We start from the raw sequence: 11279 nt of genomic DNA, 5'->3' as shown, positions 1-11279 counted from the left end.
TAAAAATGACCTCTAAATAAATCTGTGATGTGTTTTCCGTGATCTGTTAGCAACGGTGTTTGTGTGTGGTCGCCAACACCGATTTTTAATTTTCAGTATGTATCTTAAAAGTTCTGTTTAAATTATTTTGAAGTTTGTATGGAAGAAAATTGCTGCTGGTATAATTGTGTTTGATTTTGTTAAATTTCATTTAAATGAACTGGGCTCGGCAGTTGAAATGAAAACTTTGCAAAGCTTTCTTATACAGGCCGTTACCCCGACATTACTTACAAATTAAAACCAAGAAAATGCTAGATGTGGTTATTTATAGGCTCACTCCGTATGTAAGAGTGGAATCTTTGAACAAGCACGATCGATCTTGTTTACCAGGCTTCAGACGATCTAAAACAGACCATAATCGATCGAGTTCTACTTTGATCTCCGCTAGAAACGATGTCTTTTCCTCCAATTTTCATTTTACATTGGTTCAGCTTGGAACAGTTCCATTGCAGTACCACACTCAAAGATTGATAAAAGCCATTTGGGAATCAACAAGAAAACAAGAATCCAACAATTCTCACACGGTTCTCACTGGCGCTTCGTTCGGTAGGAACAAATGAGCAGATTTAAAGGGAGTACATGTAAAACTGGTCTTTGATTCTGGATATTTCCGGAGAGAAACCATGATAAGATCATACTGAATGAATAAATAAAGGGGTCTTCGTTTTCAGGTCTCAGGTCTTAGCTTTCGGGGGTCTTCGTTTTCGTTGCAACCGATGATTGAGACTGTCTACGTTCACTGACACGATCTTAATTTTGAACAAATAATCGTAAATCGTATCTATCATCAGAATTCGGTAAGGAAGAGAAGACGTGCATTTAAATGTAGGGAAAAATCCCCCTCCTCGTGTGGACTAAGAATTCTAATGAAGAAATGCGGTGATATTGGTTGAAATGTGTCCAAAGATTGCTATTAAACTCAGCCAGCTTGAGCATTGAAGTATCAAGATTATCAATAAACTTAGGAAAGGAGCAGTCGAAAATGAAGTCCAATAGTCGAAGACAGTTGCACAAAATCCTGGTTTTAATAGGATATATAATTTTGCGAGGGCATCGGTCACATCACTGATCAAACGCATGAAGTATGATTTGCCATTTACTGATTTTTCTGAGTACATTTCACGAGACGACAAAATTGCTTTCATAACATATTGTAATCAGTCTTTGTTTCCCTGTTTGAAATTGAAATGTAGGAAAATTCCCAAAGTATAACAGGAAACACAGGGTTGTACCTATGAAAGACTACCTAAAGGTGGCGTTTTGTTTGAAAATATCTTGAAAATCGTCATGAGAGTCAGCTGAGCACAAAAGGTTATCAGTGGATTTAAGGAATGGAATGATCATTAAACAAAATCTTTGACAGTCTTTTACATCTCTGTTTTGATTTTTTGATCTTAACACGAGCTATCTACATTATCACTGTTGTAACCGCATCAACAAGAGTCCTGTAACAGAACTACAGACCAAAGGCCTTCTTAAGCATCGAAAATTTCTACTCACCGATTCCAGGAGCTCTCTTTGATTGCCATATTTCATGTTCTTTTCCACGTCGACTCCAGATATTTTGTTGAGGAAAAAACAGTAGGATTAGTTTAAGTTTACGTGGAAAACCATTATCAAACTCACCGTATCACAATAAAACCTGCTTGTTACCTTGAAAAGCAAGGAAGCACAAGTCCACCATTTTGGTTGTCATCTTGTACGGCATCATGTTCCGATGCCATTGCACAATTTGCGACCTTTCGCCGAAGTTGCCTTCGGTAGGATTTTGCGTGGCCATTATAGAAGCCTTTGTGTCCTCAGAAAAGTTTTCATTAATCCTGAAGATTGTAAACCAAAGTAAGAAGACCTAAACGGCCACAGAACTTTCCACACCCGAGCAACGTCTCAGTAACACGTGCAAGTGAGAGAAAATCATGAATAATAACGAGGAAAGATTTTGCAATTCAGATCAGTTGGCAGTCCATCCTGGACCTCTAGTGATCGTGAAAAAGCTAGCACTGCATATTTAATTCTCTGTAGAAAACGGAATAATTTTTTAACGCGTTCTCTCTTTTGAAATTTTGACAGATTTCAAAACCAACGTTATCTTAAACATAACAAACTGTACTGTTGTAACGGAAGCTCGAAAAAATCCCAGAAGCGTTGTTGTGGGTGTGTCTAATGAAGGGGGTTTGTCGTACTTGTCAATCGTTGAGGAGACATATGAGAACTTCTTCTTGAGTTTACCCCGCTTTACTGCTTAGGAATTTCAAGACTTCGAAAAGTTGTCGACATCTTCGAATTAAAAGTTATATTTGCGACTTGTTGCCTAATTCCTTAACTTCCCACATTCAAGATCCTACAAGGGAAAGTAAAACCCTTTGAAATGTCCCCTGCCTTTAAGGTGTCGCTTCGTAACTCACTTGGTAGTGGCGCTCAACTAGTACCTGAGGGGCATGGGTACGAATAAGGTTGATGCATGAGTTTTTTACAGGCCTATTTCTGTAATTGCTTAAATTGCTGGTGCTCCGGTGGAGATCGTTGCTTCATTTGATATTTTATGTTAATTGAATTTTCCTTTCAGAAAGCTCCTTTAAAAAAGTAACTCCAGTATACAAAGAGAGTAGAAAATATTGTCAGGTACCCATAACGAACAAAAAGATAAGGGTCGACGGGAGTCTTAACTCCAGTTAGATTCCTTAGTAACAAATCCAAAAGATCTAAAAATATCGTGAGCAATAATTTTAAATCATAAAAAGGCAAAACTTTATTCTAAGATATCTCTAATACAGTCTGTATTGATTTAATCATTACAAAATCTATACTATAATTAGTTTACTTCCTTCCCTTTGATTTCTTTGTTTTTTTTTTTCTTGAAAAAAACATGCTTCGGACAAACTTAAGTTTTCAAATACCTCTCGCCAATTTTGATGAGCCTTCAATGGAGGGAATAATTTTTACTTCTTGTTTAATAAATACTCTAGGACAACTAAGGGCCTTCATGGTGATACATGTGATAATACCATTCACACTCTCTTAAGTTTCTTTTTTATACTAAGAGAGTCGCTATAAAAAGTCTAAATTTCAAAGTTTGGACCCCCCCCCCTCCAAGATAGGAGAACTAGATTGATCCATTTCATTGAACGAGGCTTTTTGACTGAAGTTGGATCTAGAGATAGGCTAAAGCTGCCTCGTGTAAAATATGAAATGAAGTCTATAATTAGAATATCCTAGCGCACCCTCCTCTCGCTATTTCTTTTCGTCAGTATAAAGCAAATGTCCTCTCTGCAAAGAAGACCAGGTGAAATACATTAACCATAATCCACAATCTATGATAGAAAGTAAAACAATCTTACAAAGCTAAACACAGTGTCAACAACGTAAACCTTGCTATGATGGGTTGTGTTATACTATGATTAGTTAAACTGAAGCAATCTGATAGAAAACCACTCTAGGCAATTTAAGTATACGAACTTACTGATACTTAGCGGCGCATACTTGTATTGGCAACACTTCTAAACACAGAGTAGGCGCATAAGGTAGGTTGATAAGAGAGATTTTCTTATTTACCTCATCATCATCATCTGGATCATTCACAACTTGGTATTTTTTCGACCTGTAGTATGTCTTTCGTTTCACAAAGTAGAGAACAACAATATCACACAACACTGTCGCCTGTAAGAAAGCAACAGCAATTCCAATAGGTAAAATGGGTTATCACAGGATACAGTCGCCATAAGCTATAACAAGATATTGGCAAACAATTCATGTAAGATTCATTCTCTGAATAATACACATAATGAACTATAATCGACAATCAACCTCCATAATTAGGTCAGTTATGGAGTGTAAGAAAACCCAGTTGCATATAAATCATATGAATTACTACAAAGAAAATCCACAAAGATTCCATGAAGAGATCTGTGTCTATCATCCAGATCTCATTCATAACTACTCCTTCCTTGGCACTGTGTCGCTATTTTAAGTCAATAGAAATGGAAAAAAGAAAAAAATAAATTTCAGCTTCTAACAACTGCAGAATTACCCAAGCTTGTTAACTTACAATTCCCAGAAGGGCAAGACCAGAACCCAAATTCAGAAACAAAGGGACAACACTGAACTGACCACCCTAGAAGAAACAAAAGTTTTTTTTATTTACTTAGTATTTACTCAAATCAGAGCACAATAAAAAGCACCAGTTATTACAAATGTAATTATTTCACAATCATTGAATAATCAGAAGTCACAACTAAAGCATGCAGTTACTTTTAAGTCTAGGGAAACCAGTATATTGTTGCCAAATGCAAAACAAAAAGGGGTTGGTATATCTATCGTATACATGTGGTAACTTACCTGACCATAGACCAATACTACATAGCGGATACCATAAGCTTTGAACAGTGTTCTGTGTAGTTTTCCATCTTTGTCATAATATCTGGCAAACCTGGTTTGAAAAGAATAATCAATGTGTCATTTAGGAGACAATCTTTCACCTGATACCACTAAATCTACAGCACATTGTTCATTTTATAAGAAGTGTCCAATAACTCGTCTTTTTTACCAAAATTTAACAGTGAAAGAGTTTACATAAGGGAAGGGGAACCAAGAGAGCCTCAATTGTTTGTGACCCCCTCTCAAGGAAATGTGACAGTAATGATAAAAGAGAAGTTGCCATGCCTAACAAATTTCAATAATGAATTAGAGTGTAACCCTGTTCTAAATGTTTTTGCCTATGAACCTGCTGTTCACTACAAATTATTACAACTCATAATCTGAGGAGAGAAAGTGGACTAAAAACATCTTATTGACAATTACCTGAAGTTATATCCTGGTGCAATTGGTGCCTCTACATCATCTAGTCTAGGAAAAGATAAAGGGGAATAATGATGAAAAAGAGAGAGAACCAATCATAAGCTTAACCCTTTAACTACCAATTCTCCTTACTGTCTGCCAAATAATTCTCATCATGTTTGTTTGGAGAATTTGGCATTGGATCAATTGGTAATCCCATAATTAATATTTTTTTCTCAAAGCACACGCAAGAATGCCTCAAACAAAGAGCGTGTGGAATACTGACGCATGGGCATATGCAAAAACCCCTGACTATCAGAGAACACTAATGCTCTTTCTTGTTAACTCTGTTAAATTGCATTTAACTGCATTATAAAACATTATCTAAAACAGTGTCTTCTTTACCTTCTAAAGGAATATTTTGGCTCACAAGAATAAGTTAAAGGATCAAAGTCACAGTCCCAGTTGATAATAATGCCCATAACACCTCCCTGAAGACAGAGACAGAGTTGAACATGTCAGTAAAATTTTAACTGCCCTAATTTTGTCAAAACACGGACACGAATGTCTAAAATTGGACACCATAATAAAATTAGACACTATTGTCTAAAATCAAGCACTAGTACCTAAAATCAGACACTAGTGTCTAAAATCGGACACTTGTGTCTAACATTGGACACTTGTGTCTAAAATCAGACACAAGTGTCTAAAATCAGACACAAGTGTCTAAAATCAAACATCAGCATCTAAAATTAGACACCAAAGTCTAAAATTGGACACTTGCATCCGAAATTGGACAACAATATCTGAAGTTGGAAACTAGAGTCTAAAATTTGACACCAGATTCTGAAATCAGAAACTGGAGTCTTAAATCAAACACTTATGCCTAAATTCGGACACTGGTGTCTAACATCAGATGCTTGTGTCTAAAATTGGACACTAGTGTCTAAAATCCAACAATAGTGTCTAAAATGTGACAGTACTGTTTAAAATCTGCCACTTTTGTTTAACATTAGACACTACATGTTAGTGTCCAAAATCTGACACTGACATCCAAAATCTGATATTAGTGTCCAATATCAGACAATTGCATCTAAAATTAGACAAAAGAGTCTAAAACTGAACACTTGTGTCTAAATTCAAACAATCATGTCTAAAATCTGGCAACAGTGTCTAAAATTAATATCTATTGTAGAGATTTTTTTGTCTCGCAGTAGGGAGACTGAAAACAAACTCAATACAGAGAATATATGCAGAGAGGAGATATGAAGGGTGACATGCATAAAAAGCAGTCAAAGACATGAAGCCGAGGAAAGGGGGTTAGAGCAACTTATTTAGCCTATCAGTATGAAAAGCAATGATGATGATGACAATCATGAAAAAATTTACCTTATAAGCTAGAGTCTTGTAGTCTTCCCCAGCTTCTTTGACAATGGTTCCTAGTTTGATGATGGGGCAGTAGGGATCTTTAACAGGGTCATAGGTGCACTTCTTTAGATATGATGGATCACGATCAGATGGAATGTTTCGTCTGTTAAGTAAAAAAGAACAAGACCAGAATATACACCTGCTACTGGATTCATCCATTCAGAGGTGTTTATAGGGACATATGGCATGAATAAAAATAGAAGGGGCACATGGTTGAGCTGCGTATTAGAAAATCTTGCCTATGGCCAACTGCACTTACCTTGATTTATTAAATTTTGGAAACTGAACACTATTTTTTATCAAAACCGTGAAGTTCTCGGTTTCCAAAAGTGGAACTCCTGGGCTATAACGAGAAAAACATGCAGAATTACAATCAGTAAACAGAAGAGACAAAAATTAATTAAAAGCTGAAGTATTTCAATGCCCCCAACTCAGATCTTTTGTTTCAGGGTTCTGGGGGCTAAACTTTAGCCCTCTGGCTCCCATACAGAATAAGCCCTTTATCCAATTAGTCGTTAATCCTTTCCTTTATCCTCTTGACATTAATGTGTGATTCAGTGGTGATATTTCACCAAGGGAGAAACTAGATGCTAGTCACTCTTGGGGTCAAAGAGCTGAGCAAAAAGCACCTCACTCACGAATTGCTTTCAACACCAAATTGAAGTTACCCCAATGAAACTGTCTTGGAGATGATCTGAGCCATCTGCATTCTTAAGTCATTTTCTTACTGTGTAAGTTTTCTTATGATAGACATCTTCAAGCATAGACTCTTAGTTCCATTCAGAAAGAGTTCACTGTACTTGATTGATATTTAAAAATGTGTCAATGATATGACTGCCATAGTCATTTACCCAAGGTTGAAGAAGATTGTCCTCTGTGTTTAACTGTTATACAAAAATGTGTCAATCATATAACTGCCACAGTAGCTAACCTGAGGTTGAAGTGTTGCATAGGTAATTCATCTATTTCCACAGGACACCAGGCATAGATCTCACACACTTTCAAATGAGGTTTATCACCTCTGTCTGCTTTTACACATCGCCCAGTCTTGATTCCTGACAAGTGAACAATGGAAAATGAAAGATTATTTGTGATTCTGAATATATTCAGTGTCAGCATGTTAACTTTGAAGGTGGTGTGACATTTATCCTTAGCTTTAAAAATTCCTAAAATAGTAACAAATAAGATAAAAACCTAATTGAATAATCACTGTGTGGACATGCCCATTCTTCTGACGGTAAGTTAATTACTGTAATTTTCTTTAGTGTTCATATTAGAAAAAAAACATACATGGAAAATAACAGAGAACACAGCTATCTGAGATAGCATAGAAAAAACTCACCATGTCCATAGTGGGTGGGTTCCATAGCTTCACAGTCACTGTCATTGTAACATTTGACATCTGTAAGGTCAGGATCTTCTGGGCAAGCACCCTGTGACTGATCTGGAGTGATGATCATGTTTGTCATCACAAAGAAAGCACCGTTTTCCTGTAAAATAAGATCTGTATCTCTCACTGAAAATTTTACATTATTTTGTTGTGGTTTTTAAGTGTTCTTGGTTTAAAATTTGCCAAACTAGTCTGCCTTTTAATTTTTTTTTTGTTTGAGATTGTCATGATGCATGTGAAAAGATGCCAAAAATCAAACAGAAAAGTTTTAAGGAGAGAATAAATTTCAACCACATAGATCAAATTTAAAATGATTAGGGTTATAAAAATAGAGTAGTAGAAGACCATTTTCATGTACAGTACATGTTTTCACTGCAGGCTTTACATTGTGCTGGTATGTACTTCCTTCTTGCCAGAATGACAGAATAACGGACTAATGAATTCCAAAAGACACTGCAATTACTTTATATCATTCAAAAATAATACAAAGTTGGGCAAGAGAAATTGGGCCTTCTATCCTCTAGCTTCAAGGATATAAAACAAAAAAGTTCAGTCTGTACTGGAGCCAACTGGCCCATCCAACCAGAGTGCATCCTGATTTCTATAGCATTAAGTGGCCAGGAGTATCACTGTTCCCCCCCTCCCCTCATGATGGGATACTGGTTGATTACCAGTTATGCATCAGCATTTTGTCTGATTCCCCTCACAGTTCAACAGTACACTTTTATATTTCTGGGTGGAGAGAGGCACTTTTAGAGTTAAGTGTCTTCCCCACAACCCAACTTGAAGACCTGGGCAAGTCTAAAACTAGGTCCTTACTGCCCAGAGTCCAGTGCCCTAACTTTAGGTCTATAGTGGTTCTTATTCTCCAACGATATCATGTATCCCAACCACCCAATGTCTGTAGTTTTATAAAATTTCAAATAACATTTTCTGGGCTGGCTGAGTGAAGCTTTGTCAAATCACCAAATAAAGTATGTTTATCATAGTGCTGATATAAATGTATTGAAAAGTTTAATTAGACAGCTACTTCTTGGGAGATTTCAGAGAAAAACTCTGAGTCAAGAGCTGACAAAAGATGTTATATATAACAAACATTATTTCAGAGAAATAAAACAGGAATAGAAAACCACGAAAGACAAAAATAACAAAGAAAATCCAAATTAAATTGTACCTCAGGTGGAACAATGTAATCTGCTGAATCCCACACATGAATTCCATTGTATAATGGAAAACTATCATTCAACTCAGGTGTCAAGTTTGTTGACGATACTCCTTTAACTTTTGTAGTAACAGAACTGTAAGGTTTCTGTGTGTCTTGGTATCCTTTCTCATAGATTATAACATAGCTGAAAGATTGAAAGTAAATGGTTTCAAGACATAATATACCAAAACAGTTTTAACCCTTTCACTCTCAAGATCTCATCAGTAATTCTCCTTATTTTCTGCCATGCAATTCTCATGATGTTAGTTTGGAGAATTTGCCAATGGATCAACTAAAAATCCCCCAATTGCTATTTTTCTTTGTTCTCATCACTAGCATTGACATTGTAAGGTCAATGCTTGGTCAATAACAGTTAACTCGGTGAAATGCACTACCTCATGATGTGTCCACTTATAAAAGCATGATGTGTTAACTGTCCTATTACACTGTTCAGTTACAAGCATGATGCATTTACTGTCCTATCAGTCCTCAAACTGAGTTGGTTATACCCAATCACATACGAGAATTTTGTTGTAGCTTTGATTAGAGGTCTTTTTGGCTCATAGTGGGCCTCATATTGATTGGCTGTTGCACCTAGGAATCAAAGAGTTAAAAAGAAACTGCAGAGCAAAATGTAACTGTGTGCTGTGCAATTTATTAGCACTTGTTTATGTTGTGGTTCAATTTTATCCTTGGTTCAAATTTTACATTCTTTTGTTTTTGGGTATTGTAATGTATGATAATAAGTTTGAATGTGTATGTGAGTGTATGTATGTTGTGGTTCAATTTTATCCTTAGTTCAAATTTTCTTTTCTTTTTTTTTTGGGTATTGTAATGTATGATAATGAGTTTGAAACAAAGGAAAAGAAAATTTGAACCAAGGATAAAATTGAACCACAACATTTATATCACCACGATTTGAGCATACACGGGCACTTCGATTTACTAGAGAAGTATTTTACCATATTTCGAAACACCGAAGAGCTTCGAAGGATCACGCGTAACAAACAAGACAGCACGGGAAAACAGCATTTGGCAGGTCACTAAGCTAATGAATTCGTTTGATGAAAACGAAAGATCAGCACTGTAAACAGCTGAGAGGCTTTAAGAAAAATGTCTGCTCTGCAGATCAGAAGACACAGTAGAAATCAGCTCCAATAGCTTTGTGTTTAAGCCACTTAAACACTGTTTGTTAAACAGATTCCATTTTGATTAAAAAATGAAGCTACATGTAAAGTCCGTCGATCAGTACGGACTTAGACAGAGCAACAGATGTAGTTTTTCTTGCAACCAGTTTCATCCATTAGTTTCCAGTTTTCCTCTAGCTAACATGCGAACCAAAATTTACGCGAAAGGTTCAATAAAATAACCATTTATGAAAATGAATAATCGTGTACAGTTAATTATACCCCAGACCAATACTAAGCACTGTTAATCTTGATAAGAGAACAACTGAGTACAAGAACAAATAGGTGCAAAATTACAGGGGTAGAAAAACGATTAAACTTCTACATGTCTTTACTTCAAGTGTGTGTTAGTACCTCGAGGTATAATTGTAGAAAAATCTCACCAGCCACTTACATGATGACGTAACATATTATACTGAGTTGAATAAGTCTGTTGATGATTCCAATTGTCTTACTTTGAATGTGAACCACTTTAGACGTGTCGTATTCGAAGAGAACCGAGGTAAGTGTCTTGCAAAGCCCAGCCATTTTGAAACCAGAAGCTAGAGGCCTGGCTACTTAGTAGGGTAATTGGGTCACACAACAGTCACATGTGACAACGCTGTCAGTTCCAAAATTATATTCTGAAGCATGTTATATCACAGAAGATGTTAAATTGTAGTAAGCGCATTAGTGACATACTGACGGCTGTACCTCGTGTCACGTATTTTTTCGTTCTCGCCATATCGTGACGTCATCTGCGATCTTTATTCAACAGATGCACGGCCACATAGAATCGATTTGTACACTAGATCTCTCTGAAGGGGACGTTGGATACAGGGGGAATGGAAAAAATGTTGTAAGAACAATGAAGAGCCTCAGGGTAGTAAATAACAGATGATCCTTACGTTATTTGACGTCATTTGTAATTTGATTTAGACGTTCACTTTGATTAGTTCTCTGGAGGGCATACGCATTGATTGGTTACGCATTCGGTTACGCCTCGCGTGCCACCTTCTTTTGTTCTCACAGAATCTTGATGCTACCTGTGAAGCACCCATGGCAACATTTGTTGAATAGACACACGTCAAGAATGTTTTTTTAGCAGTTTTTTTTATAAGTTTAAAAATAACGGAAAATATTAATATGCCTCGTAAGCGCTCCAGAGTTGAAAGATCATGTTCCCAATTTAGAATGGGCGCCTGGTTTTGTCCATTTCCAAGATTCCGAGAGCACTTCCCTTCTCGGTTTTTTCTTCCATCTTCTTTTTCCTGCTAAT

At 36.4% G+C, this 11279-nt stretch overlaps 1 protein-coding gene across 1 annotated transcript; it reads right to left on the bottom strand.

Annotated features, from left to right (window-relative positions):
• Positions 1-2786: 2786 nt before the first annotated feature.
• Positions 2787-10731, bottom strand: LOC131792831 (P2X purinoceptor 4). The gene is made up of 12 exons (XM_059110237.2): positions 10416-10731; positions 8805-8979; positions 7583-7730; positions 7172-7295; positions 6500-6583; positions 6202-6343; positions 5218-5303; positions 4837-4881; positions 4375-4465; positions 4085-4150; positions 3592-3696; positions 2787-3306 (listed from the first exon to the last, which is right to left on the bottom strand). Exons 1-12 carry the CDS (start codon positions 10547-10549, stop codon positions 3271-3273), a joined length of 1236 nt encoding a protein of 411 aa, XP_058966220.1. The 5' UTR covers positions 10550-10731; the 3' UTR covers positions 2787-3270.
• Between the last annotated feature and the right edge of the window lie 548 nt (positions 10732-11279).

Source organism: Pocillopora verrucosa, chromosome 2, assembly GCF_036669915.1.
Source record: "Pocillopora verrucosa isolate sample1 chromosome 2, ASM3666991v2, whole genome shotgun sequence".
NCBI classification, from domain to species: Eukaryota; Metazoa; Cnidaria; class Anthozoa; order Scleractinia; family Pocilloporidae; genus Pocillopora; species Pocillopora verrucosa.
Note: the sequence above shows the minus strand (reverse complement) of the source record. Positions and strands in the feature narration are given on the sequence as shown.